This window comes from Acipenser ruthenus, chromosome 2, assembly GCF_902713425.1.
Source record: "Acipenser ruthenus chromosome 2, fAciRut3.2 maternal haplotype, whole genome shotgun sequence".
NCBI classification, from domain to species: domain Eukaryota; kingdom Metazoa; phylum Chordata; class Actinopteri; order Acipenseriformes; family Acipenseridae; genus Acipenser; species Acipenser ruthenus.
The window spans coordinates 89,772,846-89,792,140 of record NC_081190.1 but is presented as its reverse complement, the minus strand read 5'-3'; the positions used below and the strand labels follow the sequence as shown (position 1 = coordinate 89,792,140).

Here is a 19,295-nt window from a genome sequence, read left to right as displayed (position 1 = left end):
TTTTATAGCTTTTTTAGCCTCTACATCAATTTCAATTCGCTAAAATTGTATTGTTATTAGGTACTATTAGTATTATTTTAGCAACGTCAAATGTTAAAAAATGATATTATTTTAAACTATTTTTTTACATTTTAGAATTTAATCCATACTTACAATCATAACTTATTTAAACAGTTTCGGTAGACGGTAACGCTTTATATTGCGTGGCATAAATTAATATTAAATAGATTATCAATTGCATATTGAATTAATGTTAAATTAATATGTAATAAATATGCAAGAGCTGGTTTCTTGCCAAATGTTAACCAAATGTCGATTGAAAATGTAATTGCATATCACGTCTATTTATATTACGTTTTGTTACCCTTGAAAATATGTAATAATTTCCCATTGTTTACATGTCCTTATTGAAAATACAGTTAACCGGACTTAAATGTTAATGGGAAGTAACAAGGAATAATTTAACGTAAATTTAATATCATTTGCATATTTATTAAATATTAATTAAACATTAATTTACTATGCAATTGCATATCTATTTAATATTAATTTATGTCGCGCAATATAAAGCGTTACCAGTTCAGACTGCGGGCTCTTTCCATTCCCCGTCTCCCCAACACTATACCCGGAACAATAAACACAATAGCCGTTATGTCTATTGAAATAGACTCTACGTTTGTTCATCTGCTTTAAACCGAAATGTTCAAGAAAAATGTAAACGGACATTGCCGAATTGTTTCCTCGAGTAGGCCTAACCATTGCCCGGGTCAGTGCTATTTTCACTTCAAGATTAACATGCGCCTAATTGTCCAGGCCTCATATATGTCTTGATATCGTGATATAAACCACTAATAACCAAACGGATGGCCGTCTTTTACAAGTTTGCGAACTGCCGTCTTTTACAAGTTTGCGAACTGTTGCTTTAAAACGCTTACTGATGAAACACACCATTGTTTTCTGCGATCACTGGCACAGTGACAGCGTCGACCAAATATATCTCACCCCTATCACCGCAGCATTCACACGATAAAACCTCGTTTAAAAGGTTCTTCTCTCTCTCTCTCTCTCTCTCTGTCTCTCACCTACATATCAAAACAGCGTCAAAAATGTGTGCTTGTTAATTTTATCCTTGGTCAAGCGAAGTTAGCCATTTATAAATCTCGAAAAAACATGCTTGGAGTGTTTTTAGAGTCCTGCTTGTCAGGTAGATTTTTTTTATTACCGTTTGGTAATGGACTTGGACAAGTTTAAACAGACGTAGTGTGAGGGGGGGGGTGGGGGGGGGGGGGCTGTGTGATGTGAGTAAGGAGGGAGAGCTCATTTTGTTATTTTAACCTTGTCACGCTAAAAGATTTATATTGGAACTTTTGTTGTTTTTTTTTTGACTGCTTAATTGTTTTTTTTTGCTGTGATGGTTTATTTTGTGGCTATCTTGTTTTATGTATTTTTGTTTTTTTGTTTCAATAAAGGGATTTCAAAACTCTCTCTCTCTCTCTCTCTCTCTCTCTCTCTCTCTCTCTCTCTCTCTCTTTCTCTCTCCCCTCGCCCATCTCTTTATTATCCCCTCTAATTTGTTCCTGCAGGTATTTGAAGGGACCTCTGGCATCGACGTCAGGAAGACTACATGCGAGTTCACTGGAGATATTCTCCGCACACCTGTTTCTGAGGACATGCTGGGTAGGTGTGGAGAGAGACGCCCCAGCCAAAAGCATTCCGCGCCAGCAAGGCGATAATTTACACAAATTCATCATCATCATCATCATCATCATCATCATCATCATAATAATCAACTTTATGTATTTATTTAGGTTTGCGCGTTTTTCAGATGTCAGATTTGAAATTAAACTGTATACGTGTATTTAAGAATTTTTTAATATTCATACTTAACAAAACAAACACACACACACACGTATTTAGGAAGATAAAAAAGAAAGAAAGAAAGAAAGAAAGAAAGAAAGAAAGAAAGAAAAATACTGTATACAGCACTTAATGCAGGTACATCTTTTACATTTTTAGTTGTCCAGTAGTTTACATTACAAAGAATTTGAGACAGATAACTATAATTCCTGGATTTTAAAGTAAGTACCAAATTTGACCCACCGGTGGGGCAGTGCATCCTCGAGATGAATCTGTATGTATAAGAAAATAGATTCAGCAACGGTGGTACAAATTATTAGAATACCCTGCTCCTGGGGGGGCGATTCCAGTCCAAGTGTTATTAAATCATAAGAATACCGGACTGACCTGGTTAAAGGATTTATTAGGTCAATGTTAAGGCTGGAACAAAGAACTGGACTGGAATACCTTGGGAAACTGAACCTGTTTAGCTAGGATAATAGAAGGTTTTGGGGGACTTGGTCATCTTTCTTTTTTAAAGATAGGAGTGGTTCAATTATTATTCATTACCTATTTTTTCAATAGTTTTTTTAGAATTATTACACCGTGTAAATTTTTTTTTGTTCCTGGGTAGTAAGTGTTATTTCCTAATTGCTTATGCCTCAAAAGTATAGAACATGGCTATTATTCCCCACAAACTTTGCTTTTGTGACCAGGACAGTGATATTTTGAAATTTACCTATTTTCCAGAACATTCCAGATAGATTCAGTGCTGAGTAAACTTGGAGTAACTTCTAGAACTTTCTATAACTTTCCAGTAATATAAATAGTAGTATAAATACAGGGGCCTTAAGCCCACCAGTTCAGTTTAGTTCCAGCTGCCTAAGTGGATACATATCTGCATTTTTCTGAGATGGCATCAAGGTCATAGGAGACTTCAAAATGGTGGCATTCCTGATGGGTCTCCAAGGCGGTTTTACCAAGTTTCCCTCCTATCTTTGCCTTTGGGACAGCAGGGACACCAAGGCGCACTACCACAGGCGGGACTGGCCACAGCGGACCGAGTTCTCTGTGGGGAGGAACAACGTCAAGTGGGAGCCACTGGTGGACCCCCGGAAGGTGCTGATGCCACCACTGCACATCAAATTGGGCCTTATGAAACAATTTGTCAGAGCTCTAGATAAGGAGTCAGCAGCCTTCAAGTACCTTCAAGACTTCTTCCCTAAGCTGTCTGAGGCAAAGGTCAAAGCCGGTGTCTTCGTCGGACTACAGATAAAGAAGATCCTGGAGTGCAATGAATTCCCCAAGAAGCTCACTAGTAAGGAGAAAGCAGCTTGGAACAGCTTTGTCGCAGTGGTTCGGGGCTTCCTGGGCAATCACAAGGCCGAAAACTATGTGGAGCTGGTTGAGACTCTGGTGAAGAACTACGGCACAATGGGCTGTAGGATGTCCCTCAAAGTCCATATCCTTGATGCTCAGCTTGATAAATTCAAGGAGAACATGGGAGCGTACTCGGAGGAGCAAGGCGAGCGCTTCCACCAGGATATACTGGACTTTGAACGCCGCTACCAAGGACAGTATAACGAGAACATGATGGGAGACTACATTTGGGGGCTGATTCGTGAAAGTGATTTACAGTATAATCGTAAATCTCGAAAAACTACTCACTTCTAAATCTTTTGTAGTCATTTTTGTATTACTTTAGTATAAATACATGTTAATTTGGATTCATATGTTGTTTTTTTCTGACTTTATGTGAACGAAATGACACAAATTCGCCCGTTTTCTCATTGGAAATAGGTAAATTTCAAAATATCACTGTCCTGGTCACAAAAGCAAAGTTTGTGGGGAATAATAGCCATTTTCTATACTTTTAAGGCATAAGCAATTAGGAAATAACACTTACTACCCAGGAACAAAAATTGTGTTACATAGTGTTATTATTATTATTATTATTATTATTATTATTATTATTATTATTATTATTATTATTATTATTATTATTATTATTATTATTATTGTTGTTGTCATTTTTCTTGATACTGCATACTTGTTTTAACCAACATGTAAAGCACTTTAAGATACTGTGGTATGAAAGGCGCTATATAAATTAAATACAATAAAATAAATAATTTAACGTGCTGCAGTTTTGGTGAACATGCTGTTGATAGAACACAACGCTAAATGTGCTCTCCTCCGCTTCTCTGCTTTCAGGTCGCATTTTTAATGGATCCGGGAAGCCAATCGACAAGGGTCCTTCTGTGCTGGCTGAGGATTTCCTTGATATCAATGGCAAGTACAGTTTACATTTCAGGACATCTCCAGACTTCTCTGTGAGGCTGGCTCTTACAGGCAGTGCTGTAATTAAGCCGGAACACTGTTTCCTTTAGACAGCTCAGACATCATTGTTCTGCCACTCACACAGACATGTAAAATAAAGCATGTTGACATGATGGAGAAAGACACTTTATGGAAATACTTGTAGAAATTAGATAAATACATTACCTATTATTATATCTGTTACTAAAAGTTCAGTATACCACGACTGTGGACACAAGCCTCTACACTCAAGTGTCGGTATTTCAGTGTTGTGGTAAACATTTTACCGAACACATTTTTTTTAGCATTGTGTCGGAAAATCGAAGCGATACACAAACAAAATCTCCTAAAATAAGGGAATTCGGTGAGCACACATTCATCCTTAAATCTTAAATACGTCGGTACAATCAGTCAATTTTGGATTCAATCAGTGAAAAGAAAATGTATAATTGACAGGGAGTAACAGGCAGATGATGTTCCTCCCAGGGAAAAGCAGACAAAAAAACGATCGAATATCATCATGAACTACGAGGAAACAACAGTTTCAAAACATAACTTATGCCGGGTTTTACTAATGACAGGAACCCGCTGAAAACCAGCTGTTATTCACATGCGTCAGGCTCTGGTGAAACATTTATTTAAAAAGCGAATTTGTATATTTGTCTTTTAACCATTAATCCTACATAAATGTGTTTCTAAAATATGCTACAATTCCTGCAATTCCTTATTATTCATTGCGCACCTTTCCCCCCATCCCCACTAGTGCAGTGATTCACACAATCCGTAAGTCAATAGTGGAAGATTTGTCATTTCATTCCAGATGTTGTTTATTTGAGATATAATAGAAGAAAATAATGTAGAATGAAGAGTTTTCCTAAAGTTAGGCATGTATAGCTCACCTTGGAACCATGAGCACCGTTGCTGCCTTTATTATAAATTCTTTATAACAATAACAAAGTCCGCATTTTGTATTGGTTCGGATGCGTACCTGTGAACCTCTGTCTAAAGGCTTTGTCTGACCTGCCTGGCACTTGCACATCTGCAACCTCCACCACTGGTGCTTCAAGTTCAGCATCTGCTTCCCTCAAACCCTGTAATCTTTCCTCTGTAAGTTCAACATCCATTATGGAAAGCTATGTTGTGTAAAACACAAGCCAGGATGATATTGCTAACCTTCTGAGGAGTGTAGGGGAGACCAGGGTCAGTTGTAACAAGGGTTGGTTGTAACACCTTGAATTTCTCCAAACAGAAACAAGCTAGAGTGGTGCAACTCACTCTGCACATGCTCAGTTAGGTTCCCTGCCTGCCTGTGGAAAAGAAACTGCCTGTGATAAAAGCTCAAGATTTTATCCACAAAAAACGATTTTTGAGAACCCAAAAGAGGACCCCTGGCTCCCCATAACTGCGCCACAAATGCAACGAAGAGAGAAAATTGTTAGTTAGAAAAGAAAGTTAGTGATTAAGTTAGTGATTAATTACAATTATATATATATATATATATTTTTATATATAGCTAATCTGTGTACTTACAATTTACACCGTTGTTTGTTGTTAGTTTTGTTGTTAGGGTTGGGGACAGTTGTAACACGTGTTACAATTGACCTCATACAAAACTAGCCTGTCAGTCCAGGCCATTGATTTCTGTAAGAACAATGGCATTGTTCTCCTGTCTTCTCCCCCACACTGTTCCCATAAATTGCAGCCTCTCGATCGCAGTGTTTATGGGCCATTAAAGAAGATGGTCAGCTCATGCATTGACAGCTGGATGAAGACAAAACCTGGAAAAACAATGACAATCTACGATATTCCAGGAATTGTGAAGACTGCTCTTCCCTTAGCTGGTACACCCAAAAATACTCAGGCAGGCTTCAAGTGTACAGGAATCTGGCCTTTCAATCAGGATATTTTTGAAGAATGTGACTTCGCACCATCTTTTGTCACTGATCGGCTACTTCCACCTGCTTCACTTTCAGAAGAAAACACAAATGCATCAGAGTCACCTGCCCTAACACAGGTCATCTCTCCAACCACACCTCAAGTCATCTCTCCAACCACACCTCAGGTCACCTCTCCAGAGGCAAGTACATCAGGCTATAATCAAGCTCTTCAAAAGGAGACACAAGAGGAAGCTTTCTCTCCAGTCACCGTCCACCCGTTCTCCAAAACAGGCTCAAGGCAAAACAAAAGGGAGAGAGGAAAGTAACAGCAATTCTCACTGACACACCTGTAAAATTAGCCATGGAAGCTAAAAAAAAGAAGTCTGGGTCAGAAGGCAAAAAGGAAAATTGATTTGGCAGATAAAAAAAAAGAAAATGGCAAAGACAAAACACCAAAGAAAGGAAGAGTTCGATCTTTCTGATGAGGAAGAGAACATTTGTATAGTGTGCCTTGAAGATTATGCTTCATCCCTACCCAAGGAAGTATGGGTTCAGTGCTGGTCCTGCAAGTTTTGTGCCCATGAAGCTTGCACTGAAGGAAGCAAGTTATATATATATATATATATATATATATATATATATATATATATATATATATATACTGTGCAAAAGTTTTAGGCAGGTGTGAAAAAATGCTGTAAAGTAAGAATGCTTTCAAAGATAGACATGTTAATAGATTATATTTATCAATTAACTAAATGCAAAGTGAGTGAACAGAAGAAAAAACTAAATCAAATCCATATTTGGTGTGACCACCCTTTGCCTTCAAAATAGCATCAATTCTTCTAGGTACACTTGCACAAAGTCAGGGATTTTGTAGGCATATAGTCAGGTGTATGATTAAACAATTATACCAAACAGGTGCTAATGATCATCAATTCAATATGTAGGTTGAAACACAATCATTAACTGAAACAGAAACAGCTGTGTAAGAGGAATAAACTGGGTGAGGAACAGCCAAACTCAGCTAACAAGGTGAGGTTGCTGAAGACAGTTTACTGTCAAAAGTCATACACCATGGTAAGACTGAGCACAGCAACAAGACACAAGGCAGTTATACTGCACCAGCAAGGTCTCTCCCAGGCAGAAATTTCAAGGCAGACAGGGGTTTCCAGATGTGCTGTCCAAGCTCTTTTGAAGAAGCACAAAGAAATGGGCAACATTGAGGACCGTAGACGCAGTGGTCGGCCAAGGAAACTTACTGCAGCAGATGAAAGACACATCATGCTTACTTCCCTTCGCAATCGGAAAATGTCCAGCAGTGCCATCAGCTCAGAATTGGCAGAAAACAGTGGGACCCTGGTACACCCATCTACTGTCTGGAGAAGTCTGGTCAGAAGTGGCCTTCATGGAAGACTTGCGGCCAAAAAGCCATACCTCTGACGTGGAAACAAGGCCAAGCGACTCAACTATGCACGAAAACACAGGAACTGGGGTGCAGAAAAATGGCAGCAGGTGCTCTGGACTGATGAGTCAAAATTTGAAATATTTGGCTGTAGCAGAAGGCAGTTTGTTCACCGAAGGGCTGGAGAGCGGTACACGAATGAGTGTCTGCAGACAACAGTGAAGCATGGTGGAGGTTCCTTGCAAATTTGGGGCTGCATTTCTGCAAATGGAGTTGGGGATTTGGTCAGAATTAATGGTCTCCTCAGTGCTGAGAAGTACAGGCAGATACTTATCCATCATGCAATACCATCAGGGAGGCATCTGATTGGCCCCAAATTTATTCTGCAGCATGACAACAACCCCAAACATACAGCGAAAGTCATTAAGAACTATCTTCAGCGTAAAGAAGAACAAGGAGTCCTGGAAGTGATGGTATGGCCCCCACAGAGCCCTGATCTCAACATCATCGAGTCTGTCTGGGATTACATGAAGAGAGAGAAGCAACTGAGGCTGCCTAAATCCATAGAAGAACTGTGGTTAGTTCTCCAAGATGTTTGGGCCAACCTACCTGCCGAGTTCCTTCAAAAACTGTGTGCAAGTGTACCTAGAAGAATTGATGCTATTTTGAAGGCAAAGGGTGGTCACACCAAATATTGATTTGATGTAGATTTTTCTTCTGTTCACTCACTTTGCATTTTGTTAATTGATAAATATAAACTATTAACATGTCTATTTTTGAAAGCATTCTTACTTTACAGCATTTTTTCACACCTGCCTAAAACTTTTGCACAGTACTGTATATATATATATTTATGTCACAATTGTGACTCAGAGTGAAACAGTTATTTTGAAAAGCCCTAGTTTTCAAAGTATTAAGTTTTGAAAGTTGGTCTGCTTTCAGCTAGTACAAAGCACTACATATTATAAGTGATTCAATGTAGATACAAAATAAATGTTTAAAAATTGTTCTTCTTACAAAAGAAAAAAACATTGATAATATTTCAGTAAAGTTTGAGTAATTCAATTAGAATGTATGACAATTGTCCTTGTTACACTGTTGAACATTGTTTGAGTATTAAAGATATATATCTTATTGAATAAAGATATCCTGTTTTTAAATGAAATACAACGTGTTGTTGTTTATTTGTTATTAAATAAAATACACAAAATGTTACATCTGACCCAGACCACTGTTACAACTGCCCCCGGCCATGGGGTCAATTGTAACATCAGACTCCTTGCATTTGAAGCAATACTGTGGTCTTTACATTACCTCTACAAACATGACAATGGTGATAATTGGTAACAGACAGGTGTAAGTTGTTTGTATCAAAAAATGGGAAAACCAGCTCAAATGGTCTCGGAGTTATAACGCAAAAAGTAAAAACTGTTACAACTGTCCCCGGTCTCCCCTACTGTTGTGTTCCGCCACAGACATCCAAACATCGGAATTCACTCAATTACAGTACAAGCACATTTACAGGTACGATTATACCTTCGGCAGGGGTTGTGGGGTTGAGCAGCGGTCTCAGTAGCCACCGCTTCAGTGGATACCCATTGTCCCCTATCAACCAGCCTCTCACACTGTCATAGTGCTGAAATGCAGCTGCCACCTGTGAATTAGCGAGGATAAACAAGTCATGACCGGAGCAGCGATAGTTTGCATACACATTTGTGATGTAGTTGTTGGCATCACAGATCACACACTACTTGCACATTGACAGAATAGGTCCTTTATTCTGTATTGGTGCGTGTACTTTAGTGCTACAGGCAAACAGTGTGCTCTCTGCATGTCTCCTTCCAGGTCAGCCTGAATGAAGCAGTTGGCAGATGTCAGTGACTGTTTGTCTGTTGAGGCGAAATTGCTGCATACATTGTGTGTCAGACAGGCTCTGAAAAGACAGATGACTTTTAAATATTTGGGGACGTCTCCTCCTCCACTCTTTGTCTGGCCACATAGAAAGTATTATTTATTTATTTATTTATTTATTTATTTATTTCTTAGCAGACACCCTTATCCAGGGCGATTTGCAATTGTTACAAAATATCACATTAATCCAGCGCACACTCCATATTTCTTTTATTTCTCTTTTTTCTCTCTCTCTTTTCTTGGCCTGCTTCCCTGGTAGTTTCACTGGTATTTATAGTCGACCATGTAATTTGCGCACAGTTTAGACCTGGTTTTCACATGTCTACTGAAACGCAAACGCTAATGCTGTTGATAGTTTGCTAAATCACCACATTTGTATTTAAGTGAGGACACTCCCCAAGTTCAGCCTATGTCAAGCGCTGACACTAACTTGCCAAGTGGGCACAAAAACACGTGTTGCTGAATCACATAGGTGGGCAAAGTCTGTTTGCCCACATGTGCGCCTGATTCTGGTGCGGTAACTGTCCTCAAAAGTGTTTTGCGATTTCCTTAGGTGTTTGCGAATGTTGCTAAATAGGGCCCGTTACCTGTAAATGCCCCACAATGGCGCACAATTGCTTGGTATTAACCCATTAAGTGCCATTGTCCTCCCGATCATCCATGACTAAGTCTGCATTTGTTCATGTTTTCACGGATACTGACTACTTTGTAATGTTATTTAAATGTTCTCCTTAACTACATTGTTATGATAACTTACTCTAATTGTGTTAACCACAAAAGTTAAGTCTTACTATAACTGTTAATTCTGCAAATATATCCCCTTCAGAAGCTTTTATGACACTGTGACGGGTTACACCCCGCCCCTGTGTATATTTTGTTTATTTTGTATAATTTTGTATTATTATTATGTAAATGTATGGTTTTGTGTGTTACACAATGTTTTGTTATTGTTTTTTTTACAGCATGGATGGGGTTAAAATTCCCAGTCTAGCTAACCCTGTGCAGAATGTGACCATCTCCAGATTGATACATTTATTACTAATATGGAGACGGTCACATGTATAAAACCGCAGCTTTGGCTTAACGGGGTTGGTTTTAGTTCAGAAGTGAAGTGAGAGACATGAGTCATGGGTGAAGTTAAAAACTAGAGAAAACAATTGCTGTTCGTGCTGATTTTAAATCAGCATGCTGCTTGTTCCTGTGTTAGTTCGCTGTTTTGTTTTGTCTGTTTATTTTGGCCTCTGTGCCGTTTTGTTTTGTTATTGAAAAGTGTTTTGTTTTATGTTCAAACCTTTTATTTACAATAAACTCGCACGTCAGTGCGTCATACGTCAGTGCGTCATACCCCAGTACCGCGTGTCTCTCTTCCTGATCTGACGTCACTCCCGAGCCATCCTTTCCACAGATGCCTTAATATAACATAAGAAACTGAAGCCTAAAAATTATACATTTATTGATGTTTTCCTACCCAGAGTGATGATTAAGGTCCATTTTCAATGTGTTTCTATTTTTGACAATTTTTCGTTAAGTATATGGAAAAATACAAAGTGGTATGTAATTAAATATGTTAACGTAACATTATTCAGCAGGTTTCATTCAATTTTATGAAGCTAAATGAATTATTAATATAGGGTGATGCATATTTTTTAGCCATAGCTGTAAGTTGTAATGCTGTATAAGAATTTTCACAGAGAACTACATATTACATGGCAATGGGTAAACTCAGGGAAATCCTGAAATCTGTTAAACATGAAAAAATACAGACTTAGTCATGGATGATCGTACGTATATTTTCAGCTGTCGCAGGCATGAAAAGCTACATCGGGATAGTAAGATAGATTCTATAAGATATAAACAGCATCTCATTTTATGTAGGGCGCAGAGTGCTATACAAGCACCTTTTTCCACTGTGCATGATTCTTTAGTCCCTTGACGATTCTTTAGTCCCTTGACCCCCCCCTCCCCCCCGTCCGGCGCCCATGTGTGCTATCAATAGAAAGGCTATCCTCTTTGGAATTATATTTGACCACAAGTATTCTTGACAGATGTTGGCTTGACCTTATAATATGGTATTGCCCGCCATCGCCATTACTGAAAAAAACTTGAGAATTATTCCAAAACCATGCCCTGTAGAAATGTAAACTAAAGTTCTACACCCCTCTTTAAAGCAAGGCACTGCAATCAATAAACATGGTTTTGAAATGCTGGGTCGTGAGATGACAATATCATACATCATTAGATGAGTTGCAAAAAAAAAAGTCAAAAAAGAAGGAAAGGCAAGCAAACTGAGAACTTTGTTTTACCTATTGTAGTACCAGATATCACATTTTAAATATGTCATGTTTGGATTATCATGAAACTGCACACTTGAGACCTACATAGTAAATATAAATGTGTATGACAGGTGAGATTCAATTATTTAGTTAGCTGCAACCGCTATAAGTAGGGCCCTGTGAAAAACGAGATTTCACGGGCTGCGCAGAAATCGTGAAATTAGCCCAATACCGCGATTTTTACAATATTCTTAAGAAATAACATTAATTTAAAAAAAAAATCACATTAACAAAACTGTACAGCTCTGCTATGTGCCTGCATGTAATATTCGCCATGCACACAGTGCTGTGCAGTGATTGTCTTGTGACTATATGCAATCTAAGCGGGAAATTAAAATACTACACACGGTAAACAAGAAAATGGATGTCTCTAAAAAGGCTAAAAATGTGTCTGCAGCAGATCACGTAAAGCAGTATCCACCAGTTTTACACAGCAATGGAGGTAAGCTCTTCTGTACGTCCTGCAATATTACTGTAGATCACTACCGAAACTCCTCTCTTGACAGCAAGTATTCACCAAAAGAGAAAGGTGGAAATCCAGAGCAGTACTGCGACTGCTTTACTTGCAAAGAAACAAAAAACGGTGACTTCCATGTTCTAAAAGTACACTTATTCAATTTTGACCTGACAGAGGCATTTGCTTGTGCAAATTTCCCTTTTGAAAAATTGGACAACCAAAAGTTAAAATTCTTCAGACAGAGTGTAGCAAATGGTGGAGCGATTCCTTCATCAGCCCAACTGAGACGTGATTACTTACCTAAAGTTGCTGAGTATCACAAGCAGGAGATTATGGAATTGGTAAAACAGTCTGGTTGCTTGTCAGAGATCACACTGACGAGTCGACTGATGCACAAGATCAGTATGGGTTACACATTGTATTTGTTTTGCAAGATCTAAAGGGTGAAAATGCATCTGACGTACTAGACATACTAGTTAATTTTGATGCCAGTGCATTTATCTGTGTATTTGTTGTTTAAAAAAAAAAAAAAATCTGTACACGTAATTTATAACATATTATCCTGCACATTCTGCAAAATACGAAGCTTTACCTGTGACACAGGGATATTTCGTAGTGGAACCTGTAATGAATTGGCATCTCAGTCCATTGAATTGAATGGAAAGGCAAAGACTAATGTCTTACCATTCAACTAAAGCTCTGTAGTTGAGTGGTACGTACAGGTCTTATGCTGATGTCAGTGTTATTAACTCATCAGCCACTAGGAAAATATGAATTACAAGCCTAAGCTTCATCCAGTCTCGACCATGGCCCCCCATGGCTTCTGCAGGTCTACTTGTTGTTAACATTCTCCTGTTGCTCCTCTCCTCTGCCTACAGGTCAGCCCATCAACCCCCAGATGCGCATCTACCCTGAGGAGATGATTCAGACTGGCATCTCTCCCATCGACGTCATGAACAGCATTGCTCGTGGACAGAAGATCCCCATTTTCTCTGCAGCAGGGCTTCCTCACAACGAGGTGCGTGGTATTCTATTCCCCGTACTGTGTGTGTGTGTGTGCATGTGTGCAGTGTGGGCAACAAACAGCTAGGGAACCACTCGAGTCATTCGAGCCCGTATAAATGTTTACTGCAATAAACAGTGGTAAAAGCATTGCACAGTAAAACCATAGCGAAAGCATGGTAAACCATTGGGAGCAAGGTTAACCAGCACAATACAAACAGTACTCAAGGGACACGTTTACTTCTGCACCATTCTGGTTCTCTTAAGAGGAAGAGAACATGATGCAGTGTAAATAATATTATTAATAATAGTATACAGGGTCAATCAAAAGTTATTTTTGAAGTTCAAAACTCCTTGCTGCCATTTACCAGATAATATTTTACTCTATCTAGTAATCTTCTTCTTCTTCTTCTAGCATTTTAACTCTAGCTGCATTTTTTCTGCCATTAGGTCCCTCTTTCTGTGTGCAGTGCCAAGTGAAGTTTCAACAGGGTCCACATGCGCTACTAAAATAACTAGGTTTGAAGCAGTCCTTGTTTGTATCAGCACACATGCTCATTAGTTTCCTCTCCTCCTTGTCCCCTGGCAGATTGCAGCTCAGATCTGCAGGCAGGCTGGTCTGGTGAAGCAGCACAAAGGCGTGATGGATCACCATGAGGATAACTTTGCCATTGTCTTTGCAGCGATGGGTGTAAGTGCACATGCTCTCTGTTCCTCTGAGCTCAGGGGATGGCTTTGGAAGTGGCTAGGCAGGGGAGCTCACTCCCAGGGCCTAAAGGAATGATCTATGAAGATAGGCTGATGTAACATAATTTGTTTAATCTAGAACAAAGAACAATTATGGGGAACTTGAATAAAGTCATTGTGAACAGGATGGCTTTGCAGGGGTGACGTCAGACCAGAAACACAGACTCAGCACAAGGACTGGCGGGGCAAAACTGAAGCGCAACAGCGCTCAGCCTGTTTATTAAATAATAAAACAAACAAAAGATTTAAACAAACACAAAAGACACAAAACAAAAGGCATGTTGGCCAAACTAATAAACAAATAACAAATAAGTCTCGTGCTGGTGTTTAAACCAGCACGCTTAGCAATCGTTATCTTATTACCTCCTGTCTCTGCTTTCATTCTCCAACTCTGCACCCTCTCCCCACGAGTGCAGCCAAACGGCAGATCTTTTATAATTTGTGACCGAGGGACTAACTAACTATCAATTATTATATTATCCGTCTGTCACATTCTGCACGGGTCTATAAAGTCTGCGTGACTGTCAGCTAGTTAAATAATCAGTGATTGACAGTCACGCATCCTCACGAGGTATTTAAAACAATAATAAATACAACACAATACCATGGCGGACGGCATCTCGCTCGTCCTTGCCAAACAATAAATCAAAAACACGGCTTTTCACCGTCATATATAAACCAAATCATAATACAAAAACAATAATAAACAAAGGGGCGGGACACTCCGCCACAGTCATTAACATGTGAAAGGAGTTGATAAAGTTAACCCTAACCAATACTTTAAGTGCAGTACAGAAACATGACAGACAGGACAGATGGTAACAAACACTTATTTTCTTTCCTCAGTGGTGAGGGTATGGAATGGGTCACCTAGTCATGTTGTTGATGCTGAATCATTTGGATCCTTTAAGAACCAACTTGACAATGTTTTGAGTTCAGTCAGTTATTAGGAACCAGACGAGCACTGATGGGTTGAATGGCCTCCTCTTGTTTGTACATTTTCTTGTGCTCTTAAATTTTTTAGACTGTCTGGCGATAAAAATGAAGTCCACCCATTTTACTTTTCATCTTTCCAAATATAGGACAATACATGACTTTGATTGCGATTCTGCATATTTTTCTCTTTTATTTAATTGATCGAAACAGTGCCGGATCTAAAGACCACCTTCCTTTAGATAACTAACAGGACCCTCTTGGAATTTGGAACAGTGCTTTGGAATACTACAGTTCTGTTCATCCCTCTGATTGGTTGGGTTGAGCTCACTGCTATACCTTGCAATCTGAACGTCACAATTCAATGACTCAGTGTTTTCCTTTGCCAGCCCTTTGATAAGTGCTATGCAGTTTTTGAAACGGAAAAAAGTGCCAGTACACAGAAATGGGGGATGGGGGGTTGGGGGAAATGGCAGTTACACATGAGTTTGCAACATTTAAACTAAAATATGTAACTCACAAGTTTAAAACTATAATTAAAAAAAACACTCAACAAGCAGAGATCCAGTTGTGTTTGATCAGCTCAGCTCTGATTGGTTGTGTTTGATCAGCTCAGCTCTGATTGATTGCGTTTTCCTCAGCTCAGCTGATTGGTTATGTTTGATTGGCAGGTCAACATGGAAACTGCTCGCTTCTTCAAGTCAGACTTTGAGGAGAACGGCACCATGGACAACGTGTGTCTCTTCCTGAACCTTGCCAACGATCCCACGTGAGTGACAGTGACAGGGCAGGGTCACCAGTGCAACTCACTGCGCATCCCTTATTGAGCAAACATTCGTAACCCCTATCCCCTAGCCCTTCAGTACGGATTACTTGTGTCCCCCCAGTTAGTATGATCAAGGTTGATTTACTATGAGAGCATGTGATACTATATGTTAGAATAGTGAATTCCAACTAACATTTCTCAATTTCCTATGATTATCCCATGAATATGCCCTGTATTTCATGTATTTTGCCAAAGTTTTTGACAATGCTTAGCCATGCCTGCCTCACTTTTCTTACTTTACCGTGGGATAGTGCAGTGCATTTATATGAGGGACTGTCTCTGTGAAAATGGAAACAGTATGCTCTGCCGGTCTATAATTGTTCTGATTGGCCCACAGCATTGAGCGCATCATCACCCCGCGCCTGGCCCTCACCACGGCGGAGTTCCTGGCGTACCAGTGTGAGAAGCACGTCCTGGTCATCCTGACAGATATGAGCTCATATGCCGAGGCGCTGCGAGAGGTAGGAACGGAGCTGCATTCACTCACCAATACAGCCAAGTGTGTTTAATCAGGCTGAATGGTTATTAAACTATTTGTAGTGGAAGTGATTTATTTAAGACATTGAAAAAAAATAAGTATCAACTAATATCCCCTTTACCAGTCTCCTCACTCCTCTTTCCCTCCCTCTACATTCTCCTCTTCATCACCTTTTACCCTCTACTCTTTCCCCTCTCCTTCTTCTCTCCTTTCTCTTCTCTCCTGTCCTGTCTCCTCTCCTCTCCACTCTTCTATCCTGTACTGTCTCGTTTCCCATCTTCTCTCCTCTCCCTGCTCTCCTCTTCTGTCCTGTCTCCTCTCCTCCTGTCCCCTTTCCTCTCTCCCCTCTCCTCTCCTCCCTTTTCTCTTGTCTGCTCTCCTCTCTTATATCTCCTATCCTCTCCCCTCTCTTCTCTCCACACTCCCCTCTAGCCTGTCTCCCCTCCTCTCCTGACCCATCTCCTCTCTTCTTTCTCCCCAGGTGTCGGCGGCTCGTGAGGAGGTACCTGGTCGCCGTGGTTTCCCAGGCTACATGTACACTGACTTGGCCACGATCTACGAACGAGCCGGCCGAGTGGAAGGCAGGAACGGCTCCATCACTCAGATCCCTATCCTCACCATGCCCAACGATGGTCTGTCTGTCTGTCTGTCTGTCTGTCTCAGTCTATCACCCACATCCCTATCCTCATCTGTCTGTCTGTCAACATCCTCAAGGGGGTTCAGGAAAAGGCTGCCATCTGTGAACTACATCCACACTGAAAAGCCATCTAAATGCGAGCCATGCAAGAGTTGTAATTTTCTCATATGAACATTTTAAGGATAAAAAATCTCAAAACGATTGTCATTCAAAGGTAATCTAGGCAAGGACATTTGTACTTCTTTTTATTGCAATATGTACTGTAACAGCCCATGTCTAAAACTGATCAGTGTGGAGTGGTCTGGTGGTAGAGGATGCATTGAATGAAACCCTCAAATCCATTCTTCTGTACTGACCTGCTGTTCTCAATGCTTTAGATATTACCCATCCCATTCCGGACTTGACTGGTTTCATCACAGAGGGGCAGATCTACGTTGACAGACAGCTGCACAACAGGCAGGTGAGTCCGACTGGGTCCAGTGAAGTCGTTGGTCCAGCTGGGTGAAAGGTCACTCTTTTAAAGTGTCTCTCCCCCCATCCGCTCCCTGCTGTTTTAGATCTACCCCCCGATCAATGTGCTGCCGTCACTGTCCCGTCTCATGAAGTCTGCCATTGGAGAGGGCATGACCAGGAAGGACCACTCCGACATCTCCAACCAGCTGGTAGGCCCTTCCCACCTCCACTTTCCTTTCTCAACCCCCCTCTTTGCCTGTTCCCCCTCTCCCTTCTCTCCTCAACCTTAACCATTTGTCCACCATCTCCCCCCTCTATCCCTTCTTTCACATTTCAAAACAATTCACAGATGTACCCTCAGTAATTGAGGACGTAGTGTTTTTATGTATGATTCACCATACCTCACTGTGCTTTCCAATACATAGATTTACTATGTTTAACTGTACTTTGCCATGCTTTTAGCATGTGATACCCCAGTAAGTTTTTTAAAAGGAAGGCCAGCCCCGTTTCCATTGCCCATGGTTAATATTCAAGCATAGTGTCCCCCTGTGTGGGGTGCACACTCACCCCTCCCTGCTCTCGCCGACAGTATGCCTGCTATGCGATCGGCAAGGACGTGCAAGCCATGAAGGCCGTGGTGGGGGAGGAGGCCCTGAGTGATGATGACCTGCTCTACCTGGAATTTCTGCAAAAGTTTGAGAAGCAGTTCATCGCCCAGGGTGAGAGGGGAGTGAGAAGAGGAGGGGAAGGGAGAGGGGGGGGGGGGGGGGGCAGCACGAGGGGTGCACAGTGATGCTGTGTGTCCTGAGATCTTCCCAGGATAGACACACACACCTCCTGTTTCCGTGTTTGGGAGTCAGAAAGAAACCAGTCCTAAAGAGCAACTTGATAGAGGTTTAGTCATCATATCCAGGGGTTAACTTGTTCTGGATCACCCCAGCTCCCAGCTCTGGTACAGTTTTTAAATGATGAACTGTGTCTTTTTTTTAAAAAAAAAAAAGGTTTTTTGTTGTTGCAAAAAATAACTATATCTATAACATGTACAGTAAAAAAGCATGTTTTAAAATCAGTAAGATGCTTCACTGGGAGCCAATGTACTGAATTCAAAACTGGGGAAATGCAACAGGTAGACTTAGTGTGAGTCAGTATTATGGCTGTGCGTGTCGGTACCCTCTTCAGTTGTCACTGAGCATGGCTGCGATGTGTTTCTGTGTCCTCGCTTGCCCCCTGTAGGCCCCTATGAGAAGCGCACAGTGTTCGACTCGCTGGATATCGGCTGGCAGCTCTTGAGGATCTTCCCCAAAGAGATGCTGAAGAGAATCCCAGAAAACATCTTGTCTGAGTACTACCCGCGGGAGACCAAGGAACCCAGCCAAGACTGACCTGACCTACACACTGCACTCATATACTGACACACAACCAGATACAGCAGGACTGACCCCACCCACACCACTATACTGACACAAAAACAGATGCAGCAGGACTGACCCGACCCACACCACTATACTGACACACAACCAGATACAGCAGGACTGACCCGACCCACACCACTATACTGACACACAACCAGATACAGCAGGACTGACCCGACCCACACCACTGTACTGACACACAACCAGATACAGCAGGACTGACCCGACCAACACCACTATACTGACACACAACCAGATACAACAGGACTGACCCGACCCACACCACTATACTGACACACAACCAGATACAATACAACTCACTGAACTTGTTTTGTTCATAAACAGTATACAGAAAATGTATTTTTTTGTTCCACGATGGATATATTTAAATCAAATGTTTGGTTATACAAAAATACTCTATAGACACTCTATGTAATGTACTCTATAGAAACTCAGTGTAATAATTATGCTGATTTTGCAGCTTGTACATTTTGCTGATTTTCCATAAAAAGGCAATTAGAGATCTGGCACAGATATCTTGTTCCTTATAACAGAATCTATGCACCTGTGTCTATCTTGAGAAATTACACCTATGTGTATCTTGCTATATTAAATTTATGTATATCTACTTGTTATAAATTAAAGAAAAACTAAATAATTATTGTTTAT

General features: G+C 40.5%; 1 protein-coding gene across 1 annotated transcript in view; it reads left to right on the top strand.

Moving 5' to 3' along the window:
• The window catches only part of LOC117408467 (V-type proton ATPase subunit B-like), a 59,216-nt gene extending 40,397 nt beyond the window's left edge, over positions 1–18,819 (top strand). The window contains exons 4-14 of the mRNA XM_059003475.1: positions 1,584–1,677; positions 4,051–4,128; positions 13,017–13,156; positions 13,730–13,831; positions 15,492–15,589; positions 15,984–16,107; positions 16,606–16,756; positions 17,139–17,221; positions 17,319–17,423; positions 17,804–17,933; positions 18,448–18,819. Coding sequence (XP_058859458.1) covers positions 1,584–1,677; positions 4,051–4,128; positions 13,017–13,156; positions 13,730–13,831; positions 15,492–15,589; positions 15,984–16,107; positions 16,606–16,756; positions 17,139–17,221; positions 17,319–17,423; positions 17,804–17,933; positions 18,448–18,596 — 1,254 coding nt within the window. The 3' untranslated portion in view covers positions 18,597–18,819. The remainder of the gene's footprint in view (positions 1–1,583; positions 1,678–4,050; positions 4,129–13,016; positions 13,157–13,729; positions 13,832–15,491; positions 15,590–15,983; positions 16,108–16,605; positions 16,757–17,138; positions 17,222–17,318; positions 17,424–17,803; positions 17,934–18,447) is intronic.
• Positions 18,820–19,295: the final 476 nt, after the last annotated feature.